At 36.2% G+C, this 17,847-nt stretch overlaps 1 protein-coding gene across 1 annotated transcript in view; it reads right to left on the reverse strand.

The window, feature by feature from the left end:
- hpse2 (heparanase 2) overlaps positions 1-17,847 on the reverse strand; it is a 64,274-nt gene that overhangs the window by 13,934 nt on the left and 32,493 nt on the right. Inside the window, exons 4-6 of the mRNA XM_032553987.1 lie at positions 12,979-13,152; positions 10,750-10,921; positions 7,748-7,795 (exon numbers count right to left, since the gene is read on the reverse strand). Of these exons, the coding sequence (XP_032409878.1) occupies positions 7,748-7,795; positions 10,750-10,921; positions 12,979-13,152 (394 nt within the window). The remainder of the gene's footprint in view (positions 1-7,747; positions 7,796-10,749; positions 10,922-12,978; positions 13,153-17,847) is intronic.

Consider the following 17,847-nt stretch of genomic DNA (forward strand, 5'->3'; position numbering starts at 1 on the left):
GGCCTGAGGGCTGCAACATAATCTGCTTATTCCTCTAGCTGGCTCTTCATATTTGGTGCAGTGTGGCATAAAAACAAATTTCACAAGGTTGACCAGTGACGTTTTAACTGCACAAACTACACAACTTCACAGATGCAGCACTTTAAAATCTAATCTAAGAAGTCTCATTTTCATTGGCCTAAAGTTGTTATGGTAACATGTCAGTTAACTTCACTGCTATAAACAGACACTGACATAACTGACACGGTCAATTTTGCTGCAGCACTTTGACAGTCCAGCTCCGTGTCAAAATGCTGGACTGCATCTGCAGGGAAACTGGAAGTGTTGGATTTTTGCTGAATGAACAATGTGGAAAAACATCTGCAGTGATCTCGTATGCAAACAGATAAAGACGTAAGAAAAAAGGAAAATGAAAAATGATGTTAAAAGACCATGATGAGAGTGGATTTTGTTGATAGTTAGAGTCAAAGATCTGTGTAAGATTTCCCTGTGGGCAGACCAAAAGCTATTCCAAAATCTCTTTCAAAAGTTCAAGGAAAGAAAATAAGAGAGCAGTATGCACAGTCTGTAGTTCGTATTTCAGTTACCATAAAGATACAATGCCTAGCAAATGCATTAAACTTTTTTTTCACAGTGTGTAACATTACAGCTTCATATCAATGCATTATGCTGGGACTCTATTGACCAACACATAGGAGTGGATAAGTAGAAGTAAAGAAAAAGCTGTATGGTTTTCAACATTTTTCACAAAAATGTTACAAGTGTGCAGTGGATTTTTACTAAATCAAATTTACTCCGATAACTTTAAATAGATTCCAGTGTAGATGCTTTTACAAGTCAAGTGAACTATTAAACTGAGTCCGCTTATTTTTATTTTAATTCAAACCATCCAACAAAAATGGAAAAAGCTTGGCTAAACTAAACTTCCTGTCAAGAAGTGTCTCTTTACCTAAAAAGACAGATCAGGGAAGTATTAATCAAGAAGCCTGTGGTAACTCTGGAGGAGTTGCAAAGATACACAGGTCAGGTGGAGACTCATGCATCACGGCAAGGTTAAGCAGCTTTTTTTCTATTTCAATACATAAGCTTTTTATTTTCTTCATAAATATCCACAACTATAATCTATTATATCAAAATTGAATGAATACAGTCACATTATTTGGTGAAATATGACAGAATATCAAAATGTGAGTTTGCAAAGCAATGGGAATTTGTCATGAATATATTTCTAATTGTCTTTTTCATTTGTCCAGTTCACCAAAGCCAAAGTGTGTTTCAATTTTTGTTTACACGTTAAAAGTATTTACTGAATATAAATTAGAAAACCATTACTGTTAAGAGGATGTGATTTTTATAATTTTATGGAAACACATTGCAAGCAAAAAGATCCGCTCATTTCAGCTGTACTACAAGCTACAAGTATCTTTTTATTCTTTTCCCCAAAATAATTGTATTAGGGTCTGGGAAACTATATCAACTTAAATGCCAAAGTAAAAAGACAACAAGACAATAAAATATTGCCAAATGTCTACAAAACCTGTCATGGAAAATCAGTGGAAATGACAAACAGGTGAGTGAAAGTAATTTGAACAGAGCTGCATTTAGTTCATGCAGGGTGAGGCAGTGTTGCAATCCGAGCTTAGACTCATTGAAATTTTCCTCATAGCAGTGGAAAGGCCCCAAGCTCCTGGCCTCAAACTGTAAACAATGCAGGGATTAAGTCATACCAGTTATTTGGCTATCCTTTCATCTTTCCAGAGCGCTCACAATAATTCTTCAGGCCAGATCACAGAGAAAAAAAAAAATTCCCATCATACATGTGAACAAAGCAAAAAAAAAAAGTGGCTGGTTTTTAAAATTTCAAGATGACATGTTTTAGCTTAGCACGTTGTTAGTAAATAGCGTTAAAAAAAAGGACACAAAACATCTGACTTGGTGTTTTAACCAGAAATGACAAAATCATTGCTGGTTTATGGAGTACGGCAGTGGAAGGAGAACCAAAGACACATCCTTTGTTTCTGCAGCATTTAGAAAGATTCTTGCATGGTGCTACTCTACTGGTTGGTATTCACTAAAATGTAACAGTGAACACCACTGTATCTGAATGTTTCCAGACAAAAATCCACTTGGTCAGCTTGTTAAACACAACTCTCTCCAAAGTGCAATCAAAGGTGGATCACTGACAATCCGATGCTGTCCTAAAAACACAAATATGGCACAGGAACAGATATGATGTAGTCAAACAGGGATGGAAGAGAGAGCCAAAAATGGAAACATGGTTGAAGCCAGACATGCTCTTATAATGTATAAAAAGAAAAAAAAGATTCTCACTGTCTTAAATTAAATCAGGCTGAACTTTTCTTTTATTGGATCAGCTAGAAATGTTTTTATAACAGTTTGTTATTTTTACTTTCTTTGAAGAATTATTATGTATGTAAATGAACACAACAAAAAAAAAAACATTGACATTGAGTTCTACAGATATGTCAAGTGACTGGGCATAATAATAATTCTTTTATTTGCAGGAAAAATGGGAAAGCTTGAAAGCCTGAGATCATCATCCTAACTGTGAAGTACAGGGATGGCAGCACCATGTTGTGTGAGGTTTGTAGAACTGGCACACTTTACAAGATATGTGGCAATGGAAAATAAGATGGTGTGGAAATATTGAATCAGCATTTCAAAGCATCAGCCAATAAGTCAAAGCGTGGGTACAAATGAGTCTTACAAACAAACATTGACTCAAATCATACAGCCAAAATAGTTGCAAAGTAGTTTAAAGATAATTAAGTCAATATTTCTCTCTGTCGATGTTTTTCTCTGATTTGTGCTTAAAGCTGAAATGAAGTGTATAAAACTAATAGTAGTGGGATGTGCTGTGGTGACGCAGGGGTTAAGCACAACCCACATAAGGAGGCCTTAGTCCTGTTAATTAACTATCAAATAAAGGCCACTAGAGCCAATAAAACCTTTTAATAAAACCTAATAGTAGTAGCACCTGCTAAAACAGGTACCAAAGTTGTAAAGATTGTTTTGTTCCAATGTGATGTCAGAACACCCTAAATGTCGGACAATAAAAGCTTTACAAGGAAGCAATTGTTTGAACTGTAATTAATTACTATATTGATATATATGCTAAATTTGTCATCTGTCATATATCTCAATAATTTTTATTGTATGATGTGTGTTTTCAATGATGGGGCTCAGGAAGAGTAGCTGGCTTAAAGCTCTGCTAATGGGGATCCTAAACAATAAACAACCAACAAGCAAGCAAGCAAAGAAACTCTAACTACCTGCTGTGGTGAAGCGACCACTCAATTAGGTCACTTAACCAATCTTGAACAATCTATTTGCAAGACATGTTGTATCAAGAAATATCCACCTGACGTGAGTAGGAAGGCAGATACGCAGAGGAGGACGTGTTCTCTTGTGTACCACTGTGCAGCTGATGCTTATTACCAGCTTAATGAATCATCACCCAACAACAAAAGGATATATTCCTCCCCAAAGGAACACCACAGGGAAATTTACAGCCTCTCTGTGAGCTTAAAAGCCACAACTCTTTACCATCTCTTTAATAGTGCATCTGCAATAAAAAGCGAAAGCTCTCTAAGATGCAGCGTCTCTACAAGAAGTAAAGCAACTCAAGGCTTTATTGTGTCATTTTGTTCTTATTTATTTGTTTACTTTAAACCACAGCAAATAGTAAAAGTTTTTTTTTTTTTTGTGATTCATTTCAATCCACTTCAATTCAATATATTTTTATAGCACCAATTTACAACAATCTCATTTCAAAGCGCTTTACTAGACAAACAGATCCAAATCACATTCAGAAACCTGCAATTTGAGCTGTGATTCACGTGATAAACAAAAGAAGTACTACATGTTTAAGGCTATGGTCCATTTTAGTACACCTCTTATTAAGGTAAGGTTCAGCAGTGAGAGGGTTGCTTCATACATATGTTTTTGCTGCTAATAACCACAGCTGGAACAGTTAGGCTAACATTATGTGCTTTGCTCAGGGGCATCTAAACAGCGACTCTCCTGCAAAAGGGTAAATTTGTCTCCTTTGCTTTACTCACTCATATTTTCACAGCTAGCTGCCAGGTCTCACACTTTCGGCTGTTAGAAATCTCTCACCATGAAGCAACCCCTGTAGGTAAGAGAAATGACTGTATATGTGCTTGGAGGGCCTGGGTGTAGTTAAGTGTTTGATTGAAGTATATGTTAGTCTAAAACCACAAATGTCAACCTCATGGCACTGTTGGAGGAAAAGTAATGGAACCAGCACTAGGATTCAACCTCTGGGGAGTGTACGTGTTTGTAAAAAGCTTCGTGGCAATCTATCATGTAGCTGCTGAGGTTTGTCAGCGTGGACTGAGGGGACTGCTGCTTTTAGGGTAATACAAATACCACTGCTGAAGAAGTGTTATTTCAAATATCTAAACTTCCAGATTCAATTCCCAACTCGTGTCAACAGTTTGGAATAGACAAAAACTGCTTACCAGACAGTGAGCAAATAAGCAACAAAGAACAAAACATTCACTGCAAAAGTTTTCATTCCCTTTAACCTTTTTTTTTTTTAAATATGCTGTCATGTAACACATACAAACACAAATACATTGTGGTATTTCATGTGATAGACCAACAAAAACTAAAGGATATTCAGGACTGTTTTGAAAAAGTATGAGATGCTCCTAAATTAAATAAAGTGAAACCAAATCACAATTTAATCACAGTAGAAAAACAACAATTTTAAAGGGGAGTGAAGTTTTTTTGAGAACATTAGATAAACCAAATCATGAAGTCCAAAGAGTACTACAGAGAGGGATAAAGTTGTGGAGAGTTTGAAGCAGAGTTAGGGTACGAAACAGAATCCCAAGCGGTGGAAATCTCCCTAAATTGTCCTTAATCTATCATCAGAAATGTATGGTCCAACTGTACAGCACCTAAAGTCACAGTCCTGGCAAAGATAGACTTATTCTGAAGGATTTTAAACATATTTTAAAGACATTGGAGAAAGCATTAATGGATAAGCTATTATTGCTTCACATTTTTCAGTTGCGGATCTTTTTTGTTCACATTGACAGGGAATCTGAGTAGAGTTTATAGAAATATGGGTGGAGATAAAATTACTTTAAAATCATTTAAACCTACAGTATATTTAAATTTAAAGATATTTTTATTCGACAGTGTTTGTCTCTGAATAAAAATCAGACTGGCATCTCAGGAAAGATTAAAAACAACCCAACTATGCACAAGGTGTTTCATTTCTGAAACACTATAACAGGAATTATATCTCAAAAGACATGCACAGAGGAGGGTTGAGAACATATGAGTTTTTATAATTGTAAACAATGTTGAAAAAAAGTATCATTTATGTTACAATTTGGTTGAGTCCATTAAATTGCAATAAAAAGACATTAAATTTTGTGGTTGTAACATGAAAAATGTGAAAAAGTTCATTGAAATAATTATTGCTTTTGCAAGCCACGGCAATAAATGACCGCACCGTTTTATTGCTTCCATAAATGTTCTTATTTTTAATTTAATGTGAGCAAATAATTTATAAAAGACATAAATAAGTAGATGTTTTCTTCTCCAGGTTAGTTAATTGTGCCATAGTTCTTGTAAAATCTGGTCTAGGATTATTGAAAGAATATAATAAGCAAACACTCAAGTCCATGCGGTGATTCCCACTTTTTTACAACCCAGCATGTCTCTTTTTAATGATGTGCAGCAGGAAGGGTTATTCATTCGGTGTTTTTTTTCAGCCTGACATGCTAAAATCTTTCTAGATCCTCTGAAAAGCGTTTTGCAATTTAAAAACAGAAAACCTCCACTTGTTGACTTGCTCAGCATTGAACTTAAGACAAAGTTGCAAATCTGCTTTATTTTTACCATTACCTAAATGTCCTGCTCTAGAAAAAATTGGACTTAAAAGGTGCTTTGAGGACACATAATGTCACTTCAGAAAAATAAAAATACATTGTAGAGAAAAAAAAGTCCTTATTAAAATAAATTTAAAATAAAGAGATCCTGCAAATGCCTGTTTGAACAGTAGCGTGTTCAGCCTGGATTTAAAGACAGACAGAGAAAATGTTACTTTGTAGGCAATGTCGTACCTCAAGATTATAAAACAACACAAATTGTTTTATCTTTGAAGGTTATTCTGTATTTATTTAGATATTTGAGAATCTTGGAAGGAGGAAATTTAGTAATTTTCCCTTTAATTTTTCTCTCCCAAGTTGGCCTGTATTTTTCTGTTTACTTGGTTTGATGTTATCAGAAAACACTTAAATAAAATATATAATTATTATTATTATTATTATTATAAATACTTATACTGCTTCGAACAAGGATGTTGCCATGGTTATTGCTTCACCTGTTGGCAAACTTCCAGGTATTTACATATGTATTTATGGGTGGTGACAGGGCGGACCAGCAGCTGCGCTCTATTTCTCGCAAATTAGGATTTATAAAGGAAATGTGCACGGCCACGTGCGTGCGCACGGCCTTATGCATCCGATTTTTTTTGTGTGCCGCACTTTTCTAAATTTTTCTGTACACCAAGTTTAAGTGTGAAAAGTGCTCATTCTTTTATGCATGAGGCCCCTGGACAACTCAGATCTTCTGGTTCAGGTTTATTCCGCATCTCCAGGGAAGCAACACTTAGTTTTTATGTTACTTTAATCTGGAACAAAATTACATAAAACTGCAAAACTGCTGAAACACTGAGTTCCTTTAAATCACAGCTAAAACTAATTCGTTTAGAATTACCTCCAGAAAGAAACTGAAACATCATAAAGTGTAATTTGCTTTTCAACCTGACATTGTTGTCTGTTACTTTCCCACAGTTTTTTGTATTTTTTGCTTGTTTGTTTTACTTTCCTTCTAATCATATGAAGTGCTTTCAATTGCTTTGCTGCTGAAAATGCACCATGCAAATAAAATTGCCCTGCTTAAGATGTTTCATCACTCAGAGCATAAAAAACACTTCCGGGTAAACTCTCAAGTGAAGATGAACAAATCCAACTCTTTATCTAATCCAGATCATATTGACTACTGAGTTTCTCTGCTATATCCGATTAAAACCAACTTCAGACAGATGCAAAGGTATAAAACCTGAGCTGTAGACATGTTAATGAGTGTGCTCGATTTTTGTTAGGTTGGCTTCTTTTATAGAGGTCAGAGTTTCTGTCACGCAACCTGGTTGGACTGGCATCTGGACCCTGAGTGTAAAACAAGCTAATTGACAAAGGGAATGAACCTGAACATATGGTTTGATTTTAACCGAGTGGGTGGTGATTTTCCAAGTCTTACTGACAGCCCCTCCACCTTCCATTTCTTACAACTTTTACTAATTAGACTTGACCTTCACCTTGACGACTGCTCACAGTCTCCTTTGGTTTGCCTGAGCACGAGGTGAATGTGTCTTTTTCAAGAAATATTGCAAATGTCTTCAGGTAGAGGCAAATCTTATCTGGTAGAAAATGCTTGAAAAGATTTGTACGTAGATCATACTAATGGCAGGTGGAATTTGTTTTCAACATTTTGACGTTGTTGCTTTTGCAAAATTGGTCTTAATTCTTCTTAATTGTTTATAGTGGCTCTTTAAAATATTTAGTGTTGAGATATTTGACTTGTTGTTCATTCTTTGAGAAGACTCCAGATAATTTTTCTTTCTTTTTGTTCATGTTTTCATTCATTGAATAGAAAGTAGAGATAAAAAGGGTAAAATACCTACTGTTGCCACGTAACAGCATCTATAATTGAGCTGGCATTCTTCATGAACCTGAAATTTAGAAAAGAAACAGTTACATAATATTTTATCTCTTATAGTAATGGATATAGCATGTATCAATATAAAAATTGTTAAACATTTGTATGCTACATTCAACTGTAACCAGCAAGACTTGTGGATGAAATTATGTGTAATATGATAATACATCATGTAATATAGTCTACAAATTGGGCTAACTTTAATCAAAAATCTTTATTTTAACCTGCATAGAAAATAAGTGCTTGTTAAAAATATTCAATTAACAAGACAAACAATGTTGTTTTTTTAATAATTAAAGTAAAAATGAGGGTCTCGAATAAGCACACACCTTCTTTAATTGGTTATTTAACATAGAAAAACTGCTCTTTATTTAAATAGTTTCAGAGGTCTACATTTGAAACTATAACAGAACTAAGATTGCAATATGTATATACATATATTGAATGATTAAAATAAAACACACACACATTCACATTGGGTGTATTAATGTTAATTTACAATGCATTTTCTCTAATCTAAAAACAACACAAATTTTATGAGCTGCCGAGTTTGTGAATCCTCCTGAACATGTATTTGACTACTCTCTTAATCAGCAATGGTTTCCCACATTTTAATTGCATTGTTTCTTTGCATGAACTTGACTTTTAAGCACAATGAAGGAAAAGTTCAACATCTGTTTTGAAATCAACAGATTTAAGAGAGAGCCTCAATTGTAGCTCTCCAAGTGGAAAAAACAACTGGCTTCATGCTAAAAGTCTTTACGGTCAAATGAGACAAAGGCTGAGCTGTTTGATCGCAGTCACATCAATACTAACCAATATAATTGCTCAAGTGAAGCGCAAAAACAAAGTCCACAACAAAACTGGTTTCCTTTTCTCCTGAGAACCCAAACAATCAGTCAATTCATGCTCTTGATCATGTTGAAATCCAAAAAATAATTTGCTATTTGCAAGTTTAAAAGGTGTTTCTAAATCTCTTTGCCAAATAAGTTGCTCATCTGGCTATTAAGCTTTAAAAAATGCTTTTATTACTGTTCCAGTTTGAGGTTTACAAGGACTTTTCATGGACGTTAATCTTATGTCAGGGTTCAAGTTAAGTCAACCTCTGTTTTCCTTCAGCGTGCATGTTAAAGTAGATTAATAAAGTTGAACTCACAGCAGCAATAAGATCTTTTAAAATGTTTAAATATATTGTGAACCATTTCTACTTCTTTGAAATACTTATCCTGCAAACTAACATAAACAAAGCTCCTCCTGCTATCTGCCTTACTCCATCTGAAGCTTTGCATCTGTGCGCGTTTTCACCTGATCCAAATCGCTCCATATTTGGGGTTTGAAAACACACCAGACATACCTTGAAATGTGTCTCCAAACACCTTGTCACAAAAACACAACTTTCACCACTGTGTCTTGTTTAGTCTTGCAGATCTGATATTTGGACTGTTGGGTCGTTCAGAATCAAATTAATCTTATTTGCTAAAAGCAGGAGAGTGCAAAGGATGTCAAACACTACAGCTGCCCGCCTCGTAACAGTGTCAACCAGACAAGAAATGTCGCTTGTTAAATATGACACCAGTGACCCACAAATACTCCAGCTCTCTGTTCTTCATCACATCCTACAATTAACCTGCACGTTTGGATTGTTGCTCAATAATTTGCTCAAACATTACAGAGAAAACACATGTAAAGCATACAGGAGAATACATCTTTTAAACTGTGGCATAGTTAATCTATTATGAAGCTCTTAATGCTTTCCATAATGTGAGAAACCTGAGTACAAGGAAGATAGAAACTCGCATAACTATTTTTGTAATATTATGTTTTCTGTTTTTATGAAAATGTGTGCTCTAACAGTTATAGATAGTGTCTTCCTGAGAAATACAGACATAAAAGTATCTGTGAACCTTCACAAGCGTGTGCATTGTTTTTGTTACCCTCTTCATAACAGGCTTTAAAACATCACTTATCAATATATCTATGGAAAATGGTGTGTAATGTGTGTTGAGGCAGGCAGAAGATCTTTTTCCTAGATGTCTTTTAGTGCAAAAATACATCTGAATAGTTGAAGGAATGTTTTTCTGTTTTTAGCATCACTTTAGCGTCATCATATGCTCTTGTCTTTATCATTTTGAAGAGTGGATGAGTGTTGTATGATATTTAGACCCCAAGGAAACTGGAATTCACATACCACTGAAAAGAGGGTATCACCCTTTTTTTTAGTAAAACTGCAAACATTTAATTCACATCATCTTCAGAAATATCAGAAATTTGAACTGAACTGATAGTAAACAGTTTGTGTATTTTACGCTTCAGCTTTCTGTTTGCTAAAAAGTTGAGTGAAAGCAGATAAACCCTATAAGATCTGAGAAAAAAGCAAAAAAGATAATAATTGCAACAACAATATTGTGCTCCTAGAGCAGAGCTTATGGAAGTAGAGTTCATTGCTTCTAAGTCTTCACTCAAGTACATTTTCTTCTCAGTTTACTTTTCTAGATGATACGAAAATATTATTCAACAAGTGGAAACAGAAAATACAAAAAACAAAGTTTTCTTTCTCTAAAAGTAAAACGGTCAAGCGGTCTATTTACATTTCCTTGTTGCAGGCTGCAGATGGGAGGGTGCTCTTAAATAAGCAGTCGGTGTGAAGCTAAAGCTGGTGCGGCTTCTGGCTGAAACCAGCAGGTGGGATATTGTGCCTTCACATTATCAGTCAGATGACACTTTATTTAGGTTGACATGGTATAAGTGGAGCTAAGACCCTGAAACCAAAAGAGTGGAAATTCATAAACACTAAGGTCTACTGTGTGTGTGCGGGGGTGTAGGCGTGGGTGTGTGAGGGGGTGGTGGAGTGTATCGAAATGAGTGAAGCTCCATAAAGTCTCAAACTGCTTTCCACTATATTTCCTCTTTCCTCTCCGCCAACAGGACAGCCTAACAAGGAGAGGAATCTGGGTCAGTTATACTCACCCATCCAGCAGGAGGACTGCATTTTTCCGAGGTCGTCCAGCGTTCGGGCCATAAAGGTGAGCTCGGTTGTAGTAACGTACAGACTGCAGGAGGGTCCTCAACTTGGCATGGTCATGAGCCAACTGGGTGCTGTTGACCGCACGACCCACCATACTTCGGTAGGCATTAGGTTCTGGAAAAAGGAGATGGAGCAGAATGAGCCAACGTTTGTACAAGAAGCAGTAGGGAGGGGGCAGGGAATATTGTTGTTGTAGTCAGATCTTGCTATCTTAGAGTATCCAACTGCCAGTAAAAAAAAAGTGGGGTTGAGGAGAGGTAATTGGGCAATTCGCCGTAATGTAGACCGATGGATGCAGTGTCAGGGGAATAGGCCGAGCACACATGGTGGCCTTGCACATTCATTAAAACAAAGACCGAAGGAAACGGTTTGCCCAAAAAGGAGGAACGCTAAGCTCTTGCAGACCTACTGCTGTTTAATCGCTCAGATAATTCTTTGCCTTTCATTCAACCCCTATAAATTTGTCTCAGTGTCTGTGCTGCGTGGATGATTTGCTTGAAATTATTGCTTTCGCTTCGGTTCAAGTCCTCACTAAAATTTTCTAAACGTTTAGATGAATGGATTTTGCATGATACTTTCCGGATACGGCTCAAATAAAAGTTCCTATCCAGAGATTCGTTGCTTATGAAATTGATAAAGACATATGAGTCATACAGCCGTAAAACATTTCTCCTGTTATCCTTCAATGAACCAGAATGTTTACCCATACACTGCTACAAAGTCAAAAATGTATTAGTATAATGAAACTAATCTTTTCGTGTTTAAATGATGCATTAGAAGTGCCTTTTTAACCTTTGTCATAATATATGTTCAGTGTTTTCTGAATATTAAAGTGTTCAGATATAAAAAAAGACAAAGATATGAAGCTTAACTTGTGTCAATTTCATCGCTTTGTTGAAATGAACAGTGTCAAAGACAAAAGAGTTCTCTTTTCATGGCATGCAAGATTTAGAAGAACAAATTTAAGCTTTAGATTTTTATCTCTACTAACAGGCAACTGACCCTCATTCATTTTTCTTCCTGACAGGAACTCCAAACACAGCCCAAGCTCAGAAATCCCCAAACCATTCAAACCAAGGAGCCTGGCGACAGATGGGATGTCTCCTAAAGATACCCGATCCTAACTCCACGAGTCGATCCTGACAGAAGCAACCGAGAGATCTTAAATCCACCCAGACTATGAGTGCGGATAGTTGATAAACGAAATTACACATCTTCTGCAGTCGACTTCTTCAAGCCTCCTAATCTAAAATCTCAGTATTTTGCAAAAATGTTGCCTTACTCTAAATTTTGTCCACACTTCCTGACTTTATACCCACAACATGAGTTTTATTGACAGACTAACAGAAAGTAGTGAAGAGCTGTAAAATAAAAGAAAAATTACACATGGTTTTAAAGTATCTTGCAAATAAAAGTCTGGAAAGTACGAAATACTCATATGGTATAGGACTGTATGGCGTGCAACGTATCTTGGCTCTCATATTTCAAGTGTTATGAACTTGATTTTACATGCCGATGTAATATTTGGCCCGTTAGACAAAGTCTCAACACAGCAGATGCTCAAACAAGGAAAAACTGCTTATTTTATTAAAGGTCACAGAGTGATGGAGGCACAGATGAGAAAGACAAGAAAGAGGAAATCTGGCACATTGCAACTGTTTATCATTACAGTACCTACCAACAACATAGTCGTCGCAAGATTTTCTAATACTTTATTCTGATCTAGTTTAATCTCATGTTTGCTGTGTCCACAATACATGGTTGCTTTAAGTTGAAATATCTCAAAGAATCTCATTATAATATATTGAAATATATTGAAGTTTGTGACTGCGATGTAATAAATAAAAAGTTGAAAATGTTCAAATGGAATGAACACTTTTGCACCCTCTGATCTATCCTGGGAAAATGGTTTGCAGAGATGGCTGAAATTGAAATGTAGAAATGCTGGAAGTAGACACACCTAATAAAAGGAAAATATGTATTCACTTGCTTTATGCTTTAATTGGGAACGTGCCACCAAGAGAGGCAGATAATTCTGAAAACCATATATCAAACCTGGCAGCTCTTCAGTAGATGAGGTAAAGAAAACCCAAAGACGTACATTTTACTACAGAGAACAATCTGTTAAATAACTACTGACAAGGCAGCATGTGGTATGCTGCTGTACTGACCGTTGCCCAGCTCCCAGGAGATGTTGTACTTCTTTCCAGCACCGTACTTCAGCAGGCTCAGTGTGGAGGATGTGTTCCAGGAGTTGTCTGGGTTTCTGTGCAGTGCGTTGAGCCCCAGGATCAGGTGCAGACCAGCGCAGTCGGCAAAGTTGTACAGTTTGTCTAAAGACCTGGCTGGGAGAAACCCACAAAGCAGTTGTAACTTTGATTCTTTTGATTCATTTGGAATCATATGACGATAATAGAAACCATGTGGAACTCATGGATTTTCTGGTTCTTGATCCCTGTCATTCTTTATGCTTGACTGTAGCTCTTCATTAGTATCTGTGGTGTTCTTTGTACAGAAACTATTGTATAGACTATTGTATAGATTCTGGAAGCTGTATTGTTTGATGTCTACCATTTAATCTACCATGGTTATCTTAAGTTTAAAAAGGACTGTAAAAATAAACATTTGCTTGCTTTCTGACTTCTTCTTTTAAATACTGGGAAATGAGGATTACTGTCTTGCAGCAAAATGGTCCTGGGTTTAACTCTCTATCTGGTGTCTTTCTATTTCTCTCTCTTCCTGCATGGAGTTTGCATGTTTTGGACAAAAATCATCCATTGAATAAATTCCTTTAGAATCACTTGATGACAGACATTCTAACCTTTCTGTTGTGTTCATTTCTGAGATGCAGCTATGATATTTCTGGGTCAATTTGACACAGAGAATATTTAAAGATGCATTTTAAAAATCCTTTATCTCTTCTACAAATCTAAAAGAATAAATCCACTAAACTATTTTATAGTGTCTGATTCATTTGTGTCTTTATGCTGGAGCAATTTAAGTTGCCTTCTTTATCTCATGTTTCCCTATGTGCAAGCTGTTGCAGCAGTCTACACTGTCATTCAGGAGCCTCTTCAGTGAGTTAACAAGCGTTGTGTAAAGTTGCCCGAGGCTGCAGACAAGCCATTTAAAGAGGAAAGAGCAGCAGAGCTAAAGTGAGTACTGAATTAAACACTCCCTGGAGAAGTTGTTGAATTGCTTAATTGTCTATTTGCCACTTTAAGACTGAAATCAAAACATGTTTACAGTGGTGCACTTAATTGCAATGATTGATTTTATGCAATAGTGAAAATATTTATGCAGATCCAAGTATCAGGTTTTTGAAATATTTCTCTGTGCCTGGTGTTTTGTGGTTTACCACATTATTGTTTTATCTATTAAGAGAAAACGATAACCATACCAATCTGGTAATGTGCCACCTTTGTTGTAGCCAATTGAGTTGGCTATAACAACTTAATTTTGCAATAATAGCCCTTCAACCTTTCACATCGGTGCAGAGGAAGATTATCGTTCTCTACTTTGGAAAATGGTTTTGACCATGAACAACCTGTTTAAGGTAATGACAGCATTTCCATTTGATTTAAGTCTGGATACAAAATAGCCAGAATCTTTGTTTGGTTTTTAGTTTGAGCCATTCTGGCATGGACTTATTGTTTTTTTGGGATCATTGACCCAAGTGCAATGGAGCTTACAGTCCCAAATGTGTGATTTAAAGACCAGTGATTCTCCTTTAGTAATTTATGCTTGAGAGCAGAATTCAGGGTTCCATCAATTATGGCAAGTCATCCAGATCCTAAAGTAGCAAAACAGCCCTAGAGCATCAAACTACCACTATTAAACTTTAGTTCCAGTTTTTGTGCTAGGACAGAACACAGGTCTTCCACTTTTGTCTCATGAGTATACAGAATATTCTTCTTTTTATAGTCATATAAAAGTCACATAAGGCCTGCTGTGCTTTAAATTCCCCATTGCTCCATGTTTTCTCTGTTTGTGAACAAAGGCGCTCACTGTTTGTTGAAGTCCCAATGCTTACAAAATCTCTTTGTGACCATTTACAGAGTGACAGATATCAAAGATGTTATTTCACAGCTATTCTTTAATTTCTTCAGATTGGAAAAGATTTGTTGTTTTTTGAGATCTTTTTGCCTAGTTCATGCTATCATATACTGTAGGTTCTATATGAATGATTTCCTAGTTCTACTAATCTGGAAGTGAAGGGTTAGTGAGTTAAACTGAACTCATCAAACAAATATGGTTTATTTCAACAAACTGAGAATTTAACAAAGATGCCAGGTTTATACTTTACTCTGGCAACCTTTGCCTGAAATTGAAGTTGTTTGATGGTCTGAAATATTTAAGTGACTAAAAGAAAAAAATGAATCTTTAATGTGGTAAATACTTTCTACAACAGAAGTTAAATGTAAAAATACAATGTTCCTTATTAGTTGATCGGGTAATATCTCTGTACAATTAAGTGTCTGTAAGCATAGGGTGAACTTTGCGAACAAACTTTGAGCTGAATTTGAAATGTATTTTAAAATCAAGTGTTTACCAAGGAATGAATGTTGGGCTGGTATGTGTAAGTTAATCTGCACACAACGATAAAGTTTCCTCAATTACGACATTCAGTGAGAATCCACATAGGCTGATTTTCCCATCATGGACTCCTGTGGTGTTGTGCCCCACAAACGTTGAGCTCTAGACTGTTATGTGCCGCAGCTGAGTGCTCACTCATGTTAATGTCTCCTGTCTCCATTAGAACGGACTCTTCTCCCTGAGCAGGAATTTGGAGGCCTACCACAGATGTTGGCATATGTAAGAGTCTCAAAAGTATTTGTTTACATTTGGAGGTGTGATTGCAAGCTACTCGCGGACACTTTCAGTTTTTGTTTTGAAATTTAATATGTTTGGGATCATTCCATTAGCCTAAATATTGCCCTGAACTGTGACCCACACTTCCTAGGTTCAATAGGAACCAGATAAATGGTGTCTTGATGGTTGCCGTTAAAATCGCCGCTAAACTCAAGGTTTCGAACCACCTCAGCTTGCTAAATGATAGATTCTTCAAACAGCTTGCAAAGACAAAAGAAAACAAACAAACTCAGGAAGACAGATATCTAGCTGCTGAAAACTTCAAGGTTCTTTAAAACTCCCACATTTAAAGCCACCTTTTTCATAACACAGCCAAATTCTGAACAGATTTGATTCTAAATCTCCTTTTTTGCATAATTTATTTTATGATTTTATCTCCTGAAGAGCACTGATTTAACCCACAGTGTCAAAAGAGAGGCCAGCTCGCCTAATGCTTGTTGCACCTGGCATTAATCAGCTATCAGTAGGACAAAGCTTGAAAAAAATGTATGCCGCAACAATAGTTTGGTTGCTCAAAGCACTGTTCACAAGCATATTTCTCCTGAGTAAACTGTCTGTTCCCCATCTCATTAATAACCAACAATAATGTTATTATCATAGCCACTATTACCGTAACTCCTTCCCTCTGTGGTTTAACCAAAGCGGTTTCTGTGTGCAGGAGCAGAGTGGAGGGCAACAGGACAGAGAAAGTAGCGCCAGATGTGCCTGTCAGGATGAGTAATTCCAGGCCTCTGCTCACCTGAGATCTGAGCACAAGGCAACCAGCCTTGTGGCAAGACAAAGTGAGCCGACCTGCAAACACATCGTCAGTGCATCACTGGAGGCATTACTTAGCTAAAAATACCCTTCCCCTTTTGGCAGGTCTACAGTAACGTGTAGAGATGAAGACATGTAGAGTTAAATAAACATGCTTTCAATTACAGTACGCCATGTTGGTTAGACTGGTTTCAGCTTAACCAACTTCAAAGAAAGAAATTATGCATAAACAAGTTACTGGCATAATAGTGGGTGAAATAATTACAATGCTTGTAGATTACTTTGAATTTAAGTTTATTTTTGTAACTTTTTATATTTCTTTTGTTTGTTTTTGTCTAACTTTCTTCTAATTTTTTTCTTGAGATTTCAAATGGTATTTTATGCCAGCTTAGCACGTTTAGTTTGTGCTCAAAGTGATCTACTGTAAAATATTACAATGGCATCTGCCTGAAACTAAACTTTACATTTCTTTTCCTTACATTTATTCAGAAGTGATACGGTAACATCAACATGTATCTAAAGAAACTGAAAATGGAGAATGGTGCATACTCTATGAAAGAAAGCAAAGTTTGATCATGCAGTAGATAAATCCCCAAATCCAAGTCATACTAGTTTTGATGAAAAGCATTCAGAAGCAGAAATTTAAAGCTGTTTCCAAATGTTTGTCCTGTGTTGGACTTGCTCCTAAATGTTTTAGCTGTAGTGCAGAGGTGTTTTTTTTTATCCTCTTGAGTGAAGTTTTTCCAGCTGCACACAAAGAGATAATACACGTAACTGATGAAATGATTAAGTGGAACATTTTCTTAGTTGATCTTGGTGAGTTTCATTTGTGGTATAGAAGTAACATATTCTTACAAATTGTACAACTGTGATGGAAAGTGGGAGTGCATGATGAAAGAGTTGTTCACCCTGCTGTCTTATAGTAAGAAGGTTCTGGGTTCAAATCCACCTGTGGTCTGTTTCTCCATTCATGCGTGGGTTGACTCCAGGTACAATGACCAAAAAATATCTATGTCAGGTTAATTGGTTTCTCTAAATTGCCCTTAGAGGTGAGTGTGTTGTTGCATGGTAGTTTGTCCTGTATTACTTAGTGTTGCCTTGTGATACACGGGTGTACAGAGTGTAACCTGACCTGTCTTCTAAGAACTGCTGGAGATAGGCACGAGTTTCCTGATCCTACACAGATTAGCAATTATACACAATGGATATATAGATTGCTATTTAATTATATATTAGTTAATACATAAATTTTTTTTACAACTAACATGATTTGTTTGCTTTTTCAGTACTTATTAAACTTTATAGGGTGAGATATTGTTGTTAATTACAATACTTTCGACGTCACTAGGTTTGGTTTATAAGATGCAATGCAATTTAGAAATCTTCAGAAGATTCAATGTTTTATCAGACAT

Source organism: Xiphophorus hellerii, chromosome 22, assembly GCF_003331165.1.
Source record: "Xiphophorus hellerii strain 12219 chromosome 22, Xiphophorus_hellerii-4.1, whole genome shotgun sequence".
NCBI lineage: Eukaryota > Metazoa > Chordata > Actinopteri > Cyprinodontiformes > Poeciliidae > Xiphophorus > Xiphophorus hellerii.